The sequence below is a fragment of the Scyliorhinus torazame genome, chromosome 8 (assembly GCF_047496885.1).
Source record: "Scyliorhinus torazame isolate Kashiwa2021f chromosome 8, sScyTor2.1, whole genome shotgun sequence".
Lineage (NCBI taxonomy): Eukaryota > Metazoa > Chordata > Chondrichthyes > Carcharhiniformes > Scyliorhinidae > Scyliorhinus > Scyliorhinus torazame.
In genome coordinates, this window is record NC_092714.1 from 50,988,997 (window position 1) to 51,004,809 (window position 15,813).

Below are 15,813 nucleotides of genomic sequence, written 5' to 3' on the forward strand. Positions count from 1 at the left end.
TGGGGGATCTAGCAGGGGGGGGGGGGGTGGGAGGGGGGGATTTACTGGGTTGCTGCTGCTGGGGAGAAGGGGGAGCTGGTATGGGGTGGGGTGGGCGGGGCGGGAGGGCACCGCCTGGGGGGGACACAGCTGTGTGGGAACCGGGTGAGGAGCTGGATAAAAGGGGATGGCTAATCGACAGGGGGGGGGGGGTAAAGAGCCCCCCAACCCGGCTGATCACGTGGAATGTGAGAGGGCTGAACGGGCCGATAAAGAGGGCACGGGTACTCGCACACCTTAAGAAACTTAAGGCAGATGTGGTTATGTTACAGGAGACGCATCTGAAACTGATAGACCAGGTTAGACTACGCAAAGGATGGGTGGGGCAGGTGTTTCATTCGGGGCTAGATGCGAAAAACAGGGGGGTGGCTATACTAGTGGGGAAGCGGGTAATGTTTGAGGCAAAGACCATAGTGGCGGATAGTGGGGGCAGATACGTGATGGTGAGTGGCAAATTACAGGGGGAGGCGGTGGTCTTAGTGAACGTATATGCCCCGAACTGGGATGATGCCAACTTTATGAGGTGCATGTTAGGACGTATCCCGGACCTAGAGGTGGGGAAGTTGGTAATGGGTGGAGATTTTAACACGGTGCTGGAACCAGGACTGGACAGAAGGAGGCCGGCAGCAGCCAAGTTGCTTAAAGACTTTATGGAGCAGATGGGAGGAGTAGACCCATGGAGATTTAGCAGACCTAGGAGTAAGGAGTTTTCGTTTTTCTCCTATGTCCACAAAGTTTATTCGCGAATAGACTTTTTTGTTTTGGGAAGGGCGTTGATCCCGAAGGTGAGGGGGACGGAGTATACAGCTATAGCTATTTCGGATCACGCTCCACACTGGGTGGACTTGGAGATAGGGGAGGAAAAAGAACGGCGTCCACCCTGGAGAATGGACATGGGACTAATGGCGGATGAGGGGGTGTGTCTAACGGTGAGGGGGTGTATTGAAAAGTACTTGGAACTCAATGATAATGGGGAGGTCCAGGTGGGAGTGGTCTGGGAGGCGCTGAAGGCAGTGGTTAGAGGAGAGCTGATATCAATCAGGGCACATAAAGGAAAGCAGGAGAGTAGGGAACGGGAGCGGTTGCTGCAAGAACTTCTGAGGGTGGACAGGCAATATGCGGAGGCACCGGAGGAGGGACTGTACAGGGAAAGGCAAAGGCTACACGTAGAATTTGATTTGCTGACAACGGGTACTGCAGAGGCACGGTGGAGGAAGGCACAGGGTGTACAGTACGAATATGGGGAGAAGGCGAGCAGGTTGCTGGCCCACCAATTGAGGAAAAGGGGAGCAGCGAGGGAAATGGGGGGAGTGAGGGATGAGGAGGGAGAGATGGAGCGGGGAGCGGAGAGAGTGAATGGAGTGTTCAAGGCATTCTATGAAAGATTATATGAAGCTCAGCCCCCGGATGGGAAGGAGAGAATGATGTGTTTTCTGGACCAGCTGGAATTTCCTAAGGTGGAGGAGCAGGAGAGGGTGGGACTGGGAGCACAGATCGAAATGGAGGAAGTAGTGAAAGGAATTAGGAGCATGCAGGCGGGGAAGGCCCCGGGGCCGGATGGATTCCCAGTTGGATTTTACAGGAAATATGTCGACTTGCTTGCCCCGCTACTGATGAGAACCTTTAATGAGGCGAGGGAAAGGGGACAGCTGCCCCCGACTATGTCAGAGCAATGATATCGCTTCTCCTAAAGAAGGAAAAAGACCCGCTGCAATGCGGGCCCTATAGGCCTATTTCCCTCCTAAATGTAGACGCTAAGATTCTGGCCAAGGTAATGGCAATGAGGATAGAGGATTGTGTCCCGGGGTGGCCCATGAGGACCAAACTGGGTTTGTGAAGGGGAGACAGCTGAATACGAATATACGGAGGCTGCTAGGGGTAATGATGATGCCCCCACCAGAGGGGGAAGCGGAGATAGTGGTGGCGATGGATGCCGAGAAAGCATTTGATAGAGTGGAGTGGGATTATTTGTGGGAGGTGTTGAGGAGATTTGGCTTTGGAGATGAGTATATTAGATGGGTACAGCTGCTGTATAGGGCCCCGATGGTGAGCGTGGTCACGAATGGACGGGGGTCTGCGTATTTTTGGCTCCATAGAGGGACGAGGAAGGGATGTCCTCTGTCCCCATTATTGTTTGCACTGGCGATTGAGCCCCTGGCAATAGCATTGAGGGGTTCCAGGAAGTGGAGGGGAGTACTCAGGGGAGGAGAAGAACACCGGGTATCTCTGTATGCGGACGATTTGTTGTTGTATGTGGCGGACCCGGCGGAGGGGATGCCAGCGATAATGCGGATACTTGGGGAGTTTGGAGAATTTTAAGGATATAAACTGAACATGGGGAAAAGTGAGTTGTTTGTGGTGCATCCAGGGGAGCAGAGCAGAGAAATAGAGGACTTTCCGCTGAGGAAGGTAACAAGGGACTTTCGCTACTTGGGGATCCAGATAGCCAAGAATTGGGGTACATTGCATAGGTTAAATTTAACGCGATTGGTGGAACAGATGGAGGAGGACTTCAAGAGATGGGACATGGTATCCCTGTCACTGGCAGGGAGGGTGCAGGCGGTTAAAATGGTGGTCCTCCCGAGATTCCTCTTTGTGTTTCAGTGCCTCCCGGTGGTGATCACGAAGGCTTTTTTCAAAAGGATTGAGAAGAGTATCATGAGTTTTGTGTGGGCCGGGAAGACCCCGAGAGTGAGGAAGGGATTCTTGCAGCGTAGTAGGGATAGGGGGGGGGCTGGCACTACCGAGCCTAAGTGAGTACTACTGGGCCGCCAATATCTCAATGGTATGTAAGTGGATGGGAGAAGAGGAGGGAGCGGCGTGGAAGAGATTGGAGAGGGCGTTCTGCAGGGGGACTAGCCTACAAGCTATGGTGACGGCGCCGTTGCCATTCTCACCGAAGAAATACACCACAAGCCCGGTGGTGGTGGCTACTCTGAAAATTTGGGGGCAGTGGAGACGGCATAGGGGAAAGACGGGAGCCTCGGTGTGGTCCCCGATAAGAAATAACCATAGGGTTGCTCCGGGGAGAATGGATGGGGGATTTGGAACATGGCAAAGAGCAGGAGTAACACAATTGAGAGATCTGTTTGTAGATGGGACGTTTGCATGTCTGGGAGCGCTGACCGAAAAATATGGGTTGCCCCAAGAGAATGCATTCCGGTATATGCAACCGAGGGCTTTTGCGAGGCAACAGGTGAGGGAATTCCCGCAGCTCCCGACGCAGGAGGTGCAGGACAGAGTGATCTCAAGACATGGGTGGGGGACGGTAAGGTATCAGACATATATAGGGAAATGAGGGACGAGGGGGAGATTATGGTAGATGAGCTGAAAGGGAAATGGGAGAGCTGGGGGAGGAGATTGAGGAGGGGCTGTGGGCTGATGCCCTAAGTAGGGTAAACTCATCGTCCTCGTGTGCCAGGCTAAGCCTGATACAATTTAAGGTGTTACACAGGGCGCATATGACTGGAGCACGACTCAGTAAATTTTTTGGAGTAGAGGATAGGTGTGCGAGATGCTCGAGAAGCCCAGCGAATCACACCCACATGTTCTGGTCATGTCCGGCACTACAGGGGTTTTGGGTGGGGGTGACAAAGGTGCTTTCGAAGGTGGTGGGGGTCCGGGTCGAACCAAGCTGGGGGTTGGCTATATTCGGGGTTGCAGAAGAGCCGGGAGTGCAGGAGGCGAAAGAGGCTGATGTTTTGGCCTTTGCGTCCCTAGTAGCCCGGCGAAGGATACTGTTGATGTGGAAGGAAGCCAAGCCCCCGGGTGTGGAGACCTGGATAAATGACATGGCAGGGTTTATAAAGCTGGAACGGATTAAGTTCATCCTAAGGGGATCGGCTCAAGGGTTCACCAGGCGGTGGCAACCGTTCGTCGAATACCTCACAGAAAGATAGAGGGAATGGAAAAGAAGAAGACAGCAGCAGCAACCCGGGGGGGGGGGGGGGGGGGGGGGGCGGCGAGGGGGGGGGGGGGGGCGGCGAGGGGGGGGGGGGGGCGGCGAGGGGGGGGGGGCGGCGAGGGGGGGGGGCGGCGAGGGGGGGGCGGCGAGGGGGGGCGGCGAGGGGGGGGGGCGAGGGGGGGGCGGCGAGGGGGGGGGGCGGAGAGGGGGGGGCGGCGAGGGGGGGGGGCGGCGAGGGGGGGGCAGCGAGGGGGAGGGGGGGGGCGGCGAGGGGGAGGGGGGGCGGCGAGGGGGATGGGGGGTGGGCGGCGAGGGGGAGGGGGGGGCGGCGAGGGGGAGGGGGGGGTGGGCGGCGAGGGGGAGGGGGGGGGTGGGCGGCGAGGGGGAGGGGGGGGCGGCGGCGAGGGGGAGGGGGGGGCGGCGGCGAGGGGGAGGGGGGGGCGGCGGCGAGGGGGGGGGGGGGCGGCGGCGAGGGGGAGGGGGGGGCGGCGGCGAGGGGGAGGGGGGGGGCGGCGGCGAGGGGGGGGCGGCGAGGGGGAGGGGGGGGGCGGCGAGGGGGAGGGGGGGGCGGCGAGGGGGAGGGGGGGGGCGGCGAGGGGGAGGGGGGGGCGGGGGGGCGGCGAGGGAGGGGGGGCGAGGGGGAGGGGGGGGGGGCGAGGGGGAGATGGGGGGCGAGGGGGGGGGGGCGAGGGGGAGGGGGAGGGGGGGGCGAGGGGGAGGGGGGGGCGAGGGGGAGGGGGGGCGAGGGGGAGGGGGGGCGAGGGGGATGGGGGGGGAGGGGGGGGGGAACCAGAAGGACTCTCAGGGATGTTAGTGTACAAGTATAATATGTATAGGTTGTTGTTATAGGTAATTGTATACTGGACTGCTGAATTGTATTTTTGGAGAGTATTTATTTGGGACAAGGCAGTTGCCATTTAGTTTTGTTATTTAATTTTGATGTTGTTTATATATTATTTATTTCTTGTTTAAAAAACTGGCCATTGTTATTTATTTTGTTATATTACTGTGTAAAAGATACACAATGTACTGTGATGGTTGGCCAAAAATTTTGAATAAAATATATTAATAAAAAAAAAAGAAGAAGGTGAGTACCCCTCCCTATGTATCTCCATGGAGCACAAGAGCACAGCAGCCGCTGGCCAGATGCCATGGGGGGTTGGTCCTTCAAGGGAGTTGGGGATTGGGGGGGCTCGGGCTGGGCTGGAGCGGGGCAGCTCACGGGTCTCCATTGCGCTGGCGAAATTTACGTCTGTGAAGCTTTAAGGCTTGCTTCATGACATGTGAACACCCCATAACAGGGCAAAGCACAGCTGCAACCTGTCTGTCTAAAATTCTCTCACAGGACAGAGACGTGCTGCAGCTTGTTTCTTGGAATTCAATTTCACTCCTTTTGGAGTTTCCTCTTTGTATTAGCCTGTTTAAATTCCATTTTAACTCCCTTGATGAGGGGGATGGGGGCAATGGTCAGGGCAGACGGGCTAGACACAGGCGGGTGGCTGTCCACCGTTACCGGCTGGCCCAGCGGGCACGGGACAGGCTGATAGCCGCCCGCTTCGCTGACTAGATGGGCGTGGGAATCGGGTAGTATGGCCACAGACCGCACACCATGGCAACAGCCGACCACCCACACCCCCCACCCATCCACCCACCCAGCACCCTCACCCCCCTCCCCAACCCCACCCAGCCCCCCCCATTGCCGATCCACCTGCGGCACAATGGCCGGGTTCACACAGTTGCGGGTGGACGCGTGTCTATTGCAGGCCATGGAGGATGATGACAACCCACCCTGCGATGAGCTCCTGGCTCCACATCGTTGGACTATGTCTGACCCATGGCCACAGTACCACCATCCACCCGGATATGGGATGGCGAGCTGCCAGCCTGTCCTGCCCGTTGCCCATCCGATGCACCTGGGACGGAAGGGGGGGAGTCCGAGGTGTCGCGGTGTTCCGGGACCTCCCCTACAGGGGGACCCGGGACGGACCACACCACCTCCTCCTCCCTCGGGGTGCCCGATGGCCCCAGGCCTCTACATGGGTGGGGGATGCGAACGGACTGGCCATCCGACGCCCCCCCGACATCTGGCGCTGCCAGTCCTGGAGGCCCGTGCTGGTATCGACAGGGGTCTGCAGGTTTGCAGCCATGGAGCCCAGGGGGTTGGCAAACCCTGTCTGTGCGACGCCGGCTCGCACATGGCCAATGGCGCCGATGCCCTCAGCGATGGCCTGCTGAGACTGGGCTATGGCCTGCAGAGACTTTGCTATGGCCTGCTGAGACTGGGCCATGGCTTGCAGAGACTGGGCCATGGCGTTGAGCGCCTCTGCCATCTGGCGCTGGCACTGGCTCATGGCCTCATGTGAGAGGGCAGCCATGTCCTGGGCCACAGACGCCGCCTGCACGGAAAGCCCCAGGCCTCGCAAACCGTTCCCCATGTCTGACACCGTCGCACCCATTGCCTCCACCGCGGACGCCACCCGTGCGGTGTCAGCTTGGGTGGCACGCATGACCGGCACCACTTCCAGCTCCTGGACGCAGGCAGGGGGGTGGGGAGGCTCACCTTGCCTGCTCTGACAAGGTCGTTCACCTTCTTGTGGCACTGGGTGCCTGTCCGTGGTGTCAGGGCCGCAGCGATGACGGCCTCTGCCACCTCCCTCCACAGATGTCGGCAACTCTGCGGCCGTGCCCGGGATACAGGGTCTCCCTCCTCTGCTCCACTGCGTCCAGGAGCGCCTCCACATCCCGTGACTGGAACCTTGGGGCTGAGCGGCGGCCGGCCATCCAGTTGGGTGTTCCGGTCGGGTGTTCCGGTCGGGTGGGGGGGAGCAGCGCGGCCTTATGAGCCGTCACGCCGTGCGGCGTGTATGACGCTGCACGGCGTGAACCACGTGAGCAAGCGCGGATCCCGTCACCTCGCTGCTAGCCCATTTCGGGCCGGAGACGTCGCGACGATTTTTGCGGCGTGACGCAAGTCGAATTTGCGCCGTTTTTTGCGCCGTTCGGCGGACTTTGCGCCGATAACGGAGAATTTCGCCCCTGTTGTCTGAGATATATCAATGTCTGACTTGGGCGTTATTCTCCGCCGGCGGGAGTCTCCGTTTTGCCGGTGCCCGGGGGTTTCCCGACGGTGTGGGGCTGCCCCACAATGGGAAACCCCATTGACCGGCCGGTGTAACGGAGCATCCCGCCGGCGGGTCGGGGCAGAAATGTGGCGGGGCGGGATGGAGAATTTCGCTCACTTGGGCGTCATTCTCCGACCCCCCGCCGGGTCGGAGAATGGCCGTTGGCCGCCGTGAATCCCGCCCCCGCCTCCGGTACCGGGGATTGGGCGGGGGCGGGAATCGGGCCGCGCCGGTTGGCGGGACCCTCCGCTCAATTCTCCGGCCCGGATGGGCCGAAGTCCCGCCCAGAAATTGCCTGTCCCGCCGGCGTAAATCAAACCTGGTATTCACCGGCGGGACCAGGCGGCGTGGGCGGGCTCCGTGGTCCTGGGGGGGGGCGTGGGGCAATCTGACCCCGGGCGGTGCCCCCACAGTGGCCTGGCCCGCGATCGGGGCCCACCGATCCGCGGGCGGGCCTGTGCCGTGGGGGCACTCTTTCCCTTCCGCCTCTGCCACGGCCTCCACCATGGCGGAGGCGGAAGAGACTCTCCCACTGCGCATGCGCGGGAAACTGTCGGCGGCCGCTGACGCTCCTGCGCATGCGCCGCATTTCCGCGCCAGCTGGCGGGTCACCATACGCCATTTCCGCCAGCTGGCGGGGCGGAAATCCCTCCGGCGCCGGCCTAGCCCCTCAATGTTGGGGCTCGGCCCCCAAAGATGCGGAGCATTCCGCACCATTGGGCCGGCGTGATGCCCGTCTGATTGGCGCCGTTTTTGGACATCGCGCCGTTGGGGGAGAATTTCGCCCCATGTCTCAGATCATCTTTCCTGTATAATTCATCTAAGAACTCTAGTAGAAGGTGAACACCTTCATTGCTATCCAAAATATGTTAGTTCTGATTTTAACGCTCATAGATAGTTAAAAAGTCCAGAGCCTTACCTCTTCGGTAGGGTCCTAACCTGTGTTGACATATCCACTTCATTCTTCCACTGGTCACGTGGTTCAGATTGAGAGAACATCAGACGGGAATCAGGCCCTGACAATTTACAGCAGTTGATGAACAATAAAACTGGATCCAAACTATACATTTTTCCAAGCATTTATTTACAAGAGTTGAATCTTTTACACATTCAGCTTCTAATCCAACAACCACAGTTTCAGTCTGTGCCTAATATTAGGGGCACAAGTGAATTCCCAGCTAATGCCCACCATCTCCACACAATTAACACAGATTCCCTTTGAGTGAAATTAGGAAACTGTTCTCCAGGCAAAGGATATTAGAAGTTTGGAACTCTTCTTCAAATAACAAATGATGCTGGGTCAATTGTTAATTTTAAAACTGTGAAGGATTTTTGTTAATGTAAGGTATTAGGAGATATGGGATAAAGGGTTTATATGGGGTTCAATCACAGATCAGCCATGATCTCACTGAGTAGGGGAAGAGGCTCGAGGAGCGAAGTGATTTACTCCTGTGCTTCCGATGGAAGGAGCCAGACTGGAGTGTCTGCTGTGAGCATCCTCATCAACATTCTCGTGTATGCAGCCTCAATGAAGTTTTCATCTGGTTCCCCAAGAGCAGATCCTCTCTGTGTTCTCCCCCTCCGTGGAGCTGGCACATGAGCTATCCTTTCTCCTTGGTGTGGCTGCAGTCTACCCATGCCACTGACTAACCACACACTGGTCCTGATTCTATACTATCCTCTGAAGTACACACAGTTCCAGTATCAGTGCTGGTGACTGCAAGGGCCAGATCAAGTCATGGTGCTTTTTCATCAGTGGTGCGCGGTTTTTTAAACATTCTTTCATGAGATATGTGCATCGCTGGCTAAGTCAGCGTTTATTGCCCATCCCTAATTGCCCTTGAGAAGGTGGCGAACACCTGCCTTCTTGAACAGTTGCCGTCCACGTGGTATAGGTACACCCACAGTGATGTTAGGGAGGGATTTCTGGGATTTTGATCCAGTGACAGTGAAGGAACGGCGATATATTTCCAAGTCAGGGTGGTGAGTGGCTTGGAATGGAACTTTTAGGTGCTTGAGTTCCCATGCATGAGGGTTCATGTTACTCCCTCTCTTCCTTCAGAGACTGCTATGGATGCACAGGCAGCGGTTTTTGAGTATCTGAAAGATTTGGGATGTGAGGAGTCGGGTGACATGGGATTGAAAGCGAGAGATCCATGGTCGCGATGTCTGCAGCGTGTATTCAGGCCAAGTAGCTGGATGAGGATGATGTGGAAGTTCAGAAGTGGCTTCAGGGGATAACATAACGTCATCCTCAGTATTCTCTGCAATGCCGCATGCACCCAGGCTCTGTTGCAGCCTGCCGCCATGGTGTAGAGCACCACCTATTTTGTAGGGCCCAGAGGATGCTGATGCTCCTCTGCTCCCTTCGACTGCATGTCACATTATCCTGTGCCATAGAAGGAAGAATGTCAATGATTGTGGATGTTACAATCTGTGCGAGCCCTAAGGGATTGGAGCAACTAGTCGCCCCGTGAGTCTCGCCGAATACGAGCTCCCCCGCTAAGGGGGCAGGGAGCCTGCGATCATTACAAAGTCGGCCAGGTATGGAACAGAGCAGACCCGCCTGGGATCTGGTGTATATTGTAAGTATAATTGCTTTGCAATAAATCAAGGGCGCGATCTAACAATAACGTTTTTGAGTGTGGGAGCGAGCGGGAACTGCCGGCTGTTTCCCGATGGTCAACCCGGCAAGGCCGTCACTGATATCTAATGTTAATTAGGGCACTTAATGATGCCCCACGGGCTTCATGCCGGAAAAGACAGTCCCGCCAGCTGATTCACCTGGATCGTGTTCGGCAGCTCCCTGCTAATGAGGGTGAGCAGCTCTTAACCGATCCCGCAGAGTAAACCCAATCTGCTAGCTCTGACAGCATGCAACCATGCCACCGTGCAGACCTGGCCCTCGGTTCAGTGAAGCTGACCCGACCTGACTGTTGGACGCGGTGGAGTCCAAATGGGATATTCTGTTCTCCCGAGGTCGGAGAGTCAGCATGGCAGCCAGTGCCACATGGGAGGCAGTGGCAGCGGCTGTCAGCACGGGGAGTGTCACCAGGAGGACTGCTATCCAATGCCGTAAGGAGCTAAACAACCTCCATTGGGCCACATGGGTGAGCTAGCATCAACCCCCTGGCAGCTGTCCTGCCTGCCACCCCTGGCAGCCTCTTCACCCTCCTCCCACGGCCCTGCGGCTGGCACCGCTCCCCCCCCCCCCCCCCCCAGCACAATACTGCACCCGAGCACACCCTGGCACCACCAGCAAACCCTGGCACCCATGCCAAGCACAAATGTCCACGCCTGCCCCACGCTGAAGCCCCCTTCATCCGCGATGCATGAAGCGTGCGTAGTTCTCAAGCCACTACCTCCTTTTCCCATCCAGCCTTCCCTTTTCCTGATTGGGCCCATGTGTCAACAGCTGATCCGTGGTGTTGCGTTGTACTTGAGCTGCTGCTGTTTCCTATGGCTGGGTATAGAGCACCAACTATCATTTTACCTCAAAGTGGTTAAGCCAGGATATTACATTAGCGGTAATCGCTCTAATACCTCCTCCACATTTATGAGTTGTTATGAGTTCCATGGTCTGTTCTCAGTCGCACAGAGGGAGAGCCTGGTATCCGTATCTACCATGCTTTGTACAGATGCGCTTTAGGGATGGACAAGAGCTTAATGGGAGGTCGGAATCTGGGACCTTCTGTGTCGGGTCTTCCGCAGGATCCTTGTTCGTGACTTCTCGTGAGGAACTCTCAACCATTAACTTTCCCAAGCTTCTTCAGGGTTGAAATCGTATTGCCTGAGTTTGCGTGCATTGGTCCAAAGGGCTTATGTAATTTCAAGTGGAGGTGAGAGATGTTGGTGAGATCCCGGTGGATTGGGAGGCATTTGTTTTCCTTGATTCATTGAACTTCACTGAGGGTGGTTGCCTCGTAGCAGATTGGGGGGTCGGGGGTGGAGGGCGGTAGAGATGTGTGACAGCATAGGTAGCCACGGTATTGGCTCAGCTTCAGAGTATACAAGGGCCATCGCTATGAAGATGTTTCAACTTAAAATGATATTTATGAAAGATATCCCAGATAGAAGGAAAAGAATTGCAGAAAAATGACTCTTGAAGAAAAAAATAAAAGAGAAATGACAAAGTAGAGGAGGGGAATACAGAGAAAGAGGAAAAAAGGGAGAGTAAGACAAGTAGATAAACAGCGAGAGAGAGAATGAAGGGATTATGGTGGGGAGAAGAAGCAGGGAAGGGAGACAGTTGCAGGAAGAAAGACTATTTTTTGTCCGTGGAGATTAACCCAGTTTTATACCTGTTAACATCAGCAATAATGCACCTTCACAAGTTCAATAATGGTATCCTTTCTTTTTTAGGACTCAAAATATTCGATCTTGGCAATCCTAAAAATATTGGCCCTCACCTTGCTGTGGACTTAGAAAACAACATCATGGTAGAATATCACCCACATGGCCCACCAATCCGATTCAACACTGTTTCAAGCCAGGACCTGCACTACATTGCAAATGAACTAGATGAAATTAAAGGAGGAAAGGACACAGTTATAACGATCACCTTATGGTCTCATTTCAGCACTTTTCCAATAGAGGTTTATATCCGAAGATTACAGAATATCCGGAGATCAATTCTCCAGTTACTCGGCAGGAATCCAGATACAGTGGTTGTAATGAAGACAGCCAATGTCCAGGCCCTTCCTGGAGATGTTAGTCTGTACAACAGTGACTGGTACTCTTACCAGCATGATTTAGTGTTGAGGAAGATGTTCACAGGCACCAACGTGGCATTTGTGGATGCCTGGGAGATGACAATTGCACATTACCTACCACATAACTTACACCCCGAGCGAGTCATTGTAAAGAATGAAATAGATGTGTTTCTTTCTTACGTGTGTCCATCTGAAAAGAGATAAATATTGTATTAGATCTGTTCCAAACAGGTTTTAGTCATTATGTGATTCAAAGGGTGTGATTTAACAGCCTCCTCGCACCCGACTTGGTGTTGGGACGAGGCCATTGAATCTCGCGAGACAGAGATTTTTTTCCAGCTAAATTATGCCCAAAATCTAAGTAATACCATCAGAACTCCCAGGTTTGTGTAATTGCCTTAAATTAATGTGCATTTTAAAAAATTGATGACAACTGACTTTCAAAACAAATAATTTTTGAATTATTCAAGTGTGGGCGTATTCATTATGGTTGTAACCAAATAAGGTTTTTTTGTTGTGTGCGATTATTCCATGCCAACTGGAGGAATTTAGTTTGAGGGAATTTCTGTATTGCGGACGCGCGCTGGGGGAGGGGGGCGGGCGTTGGGTGCTTTTCCCAGAGCACGGTGGAGTACAGCATTGTGGCGCTGAGAGTGCAACAAACTCCACCTCCCTCATTATCAATGGGATTTCGCCTCCGTTAAATGAAGAAAACTAATTGAAATCTCAGGATGTAGAAGGAGGAAGGAATGCATTGAAGGAGTGCAGTCCAGACCATGGCCCCAATAAGCAAGGAACTGCATAAGAGTGATGTTATGGGCCAGGGTTTAGAGAACCTCAAAGTGTATCATGAGGTTCACCTGACCCACAACTTTGAATAGATTGTGGTTATGGGGAGCACACGGCCCACTCTGCAGGTGTGATGCAACAGAGATCTACAGTACTTTTAAATTAAAACACTTTATTTATGAAACCAGTTATCACTTTATAAACCCACAGTAAACATCTTAACAACTATCAACACCAATAAATCCCCCAAAGAATGCAGTACTCTCTAACTCTTAATCTTTCCTTGCAACATCCATAAGACAAAAAGAACCCTTTTTACAGAAATACATCAGGTTTAACTTCACCACTGAGAACAGTTACCACTTTGAAATCACCAAATGAACATTCTTTAGCTTGCAAAGATTCATACACATCTTGCTGTGACTGCAGCTTCTCCAAATCTAAAACAAAACTAAACGCACCCTGTAGCAGACAGCCCAAAGTGAAAGTAAAAGCAGACAGACAGCCCAGCTCCATCCACACTCTGACATCACTGATGAACACCCATTTCTTAAAGGTACATCCACTGCAGCTATTTTATAAACCTCGATTTCTTAAAGGTACTCTCACATGACAGGGAACAACAAAGTGTAGAAATGGTTGCAATGCGAGATTTATAATAGGTGGATAGATAGACATTTCTGTGACCGTCACCACCATGAGTCCCACAAAATGGGTGGGATTTTCCGTCCCGGAGCCAGCGGCAATCGTAACATGTTAGCACTGCCGCTCACAGCGCCGGGAGGCACGATTAATCAGTACAAATCGGCCAGCGCTCTGCCCACGCGCATCCCGCCCGGGTCCCAATTTCCCAGGTATGTGATTTGCTGGGCTCGCGATCCACATCGTGAGTCTGACAAGCTGCAGGGGCTTTTAGTGCTTCCCACACCCCAGACTCTCATTCCAGCCAAGAGAATGGCTGCTAAAAGGCCTGCGCCTTGATTCCTGGACGCGGACATCGACACGATGGTTGGACACCATTGAGGAGCGATGATGTGGAGATGCCGGCATTGGACTGGGGTGAGCACAGTAAGAAGTCTTACAACACCAGGTTAAAGTCCAACAGGTTTGTTTCGAATCATTGGTTTCGGAACACTGCTCCTTCCATTGAGGAGAGCAGGGGCACCTTCTTTCCCAGGATGGGGCGGAGGCAACAGCCAGTTACCCTGAATAAAGTCTGGGATGAGGTGGCGGATGCAAAGAGTGTTGGCAGCCTCACCAAGAGGACCAGCATGCAATGCAGGAAGAAGACGAACGCCCTCCAAGCTGCGCAGGTGAGTGACCACCTGACATCAATCCTTTCCTTGACCCCTGACATCAGCCCCCAATCCCTTATATCCACCTAGCAGCATGTCCCTCAGAGCCCACACCCCAGTAAGCCCCAACACATGTCCTACCCTCTTTGGCCAGGTGGCTTGCCCACATATGCTACCAGCTAGAAACCCACTCCCACACCCCATAAAACGCGTGCCGGAATCTCCCAACGTCCTTTCAGTGTCCAAAGGATAATGCGGGCCATAATAGATGGGAGCATCAGAAGATGGGTGGCAGCATGCCCCACATAGGGGTCCACACCCTCTTTGAAGAAAGGGTCATGGAACTTGCAGGGGAGGCCCCTCCAGACCCTCAACACCCCGGAGCAAACCTCTGGGGAAGACACTGACTTCTCAGCACTGCTTTCACCAGCACCATTCACCGGCACAGAGACTATCGCCTCAGTGGGAAATGTTAGCCATCAGGCTCCTGGGTCACGCTCTGGTGAGCAGCACACACATGTTGCAGGATATCAGGTGGAGGCAGGTCTCCCAAGGGAGTGGACAGTCAGAGGGCTACCCAATCCCTGGGTACAGCTGCCCCAAGACTGATATCGTGCTTCTGGAATAGATAATCCCATCACGAGTGCAGATGCAGATACAGATTCAGAATGTACGGGGGAGGGGGGGGGGTGCAGCTACATTCCAGCAGCTGCAAGCACAGCTGGAGGAGTTCAGTCACCTTCAGACACAAGAGATAGTGCCGACAATGCGTGGCCCCAGGCCAACGCTGAAAAGGTGGCGTCCGAGGTTGAAGGCCTGGGGCAAAAGGGCAGAGCTATGTGCCAGGACGTTCAAAGCTTGAGGCACACTGTGCTGTCCATAGCTGAGGTGCAGGATGGGAGGGCCCAGCTACAGGTGGACATGTCCCAGGTGCAGATAGACATTGCTTTGGCACTCCAGAGCTTGGCCCACTCAAAGGGTCGTGGCCAAGGCCAAGGGCATTGAAAGCAATGGCTGACCTTAGCCAGTAACAGAGAGACTTGTCACAGTCACAGCTCAATGGCTGAGGGCAACAACATTATGGTTCAGACGAGGGTGGGCCTCCAGGACTGGCAGCGCCAGATGACGTTGGGACTACTGGCCCAGGGGCTAGTTAGCAACCTGATTGAGGAGGAAGGGATGGAACCCATCCCGAGGCTTCCTGCAGGGGCAGGGGGGGGGGGAGGGGGCAGTGCTGGAACACTGTAGCCCTTCTGAATCCCACCCACCTGACCAAGCACGGGAGGGTGCATGGTGGAGGGGAGGTGCAAGACGCATCGGACCCATAGATGTCCCACAGGCATCCATCCGCACCGAGAAGTGACAGGCTGTGGGAGCTGCAGTGAGAGAGAGCCAGCATGTCAGCATCCCCAGTTTATCAGCTCAAAGCTTGCTCCAGCTACCCTCCCCCCCACCAGCCCCCACATAAAAGTTAATGTGGCCCATGAGGAAGAGTTCCCGTTGTAAAATCAGGGATCACCCAGGTGGACAGTGGTGTGTTATCTAAAAGGCAGGAGTCAGACTTTGTCAGATAATGAGGAGCACCAGAGCTCATCTCACAGCGAGTCGTCATCATCCTCCATCCTGCAGATAAGACCCTCTGTTACTGCCAACCCAGGTTCAACACCCTTTGTGAACACGCGCCGGAATGTGGCGACTAGGGGCTTTTCACAGTAACTACATTTGAAGCCTACTTGTGACAATAAGCGATTTTCATTTCATTTTTTTCATTTCTTGCTGAGATGACCCTCGGAGGAGGGCGGCGGGGGTGCTGTATTCGTTGGAAGGGGTGAGGGCAAGTGGAGAGGGGGGCGATGACGATGGAGCTGCCGGTACTTTGCTTCCTAGCCGGCGAATTATGAGCTGATCAGGTTCTCCATGGTTCAATGGCCCTGAAGGACTCGTTCTATGGC

The 15,813-nt window shown here is 54.7% G+C and overlaps 1 protein-coding gene across 8 annotated transcripts in view; it reads left to right on the forward strand.

Moving 5' to 3' along the window:
* LOC140427838 (NXPE family member 3-like) overlaps window positions 1-12,241 on the forward strand; it is a 49,451-nt gene extending 37,210 nt beyond the window's left edge. For all 8 annotated transcript variants that reach the window (XM_072513600.1, XM_072513601.1, XM_072513599.1 and 5 more), the window contains one exon: window positions 11,428-12,241. In XM_072513600.1, the coding sequence (XP_072369701.1) occupies window positions 11,428-11,981 (554 nt within the window). In that variant the 3' untranslated portion in view covers window positions 11,982-12,241. The remainder of the gene's footprint in view (window positions 1-11,427) is intronic.
* The last annotated feature ends 3,572 nt before the right edge of the window (window positions 12,242-15,813 follow it).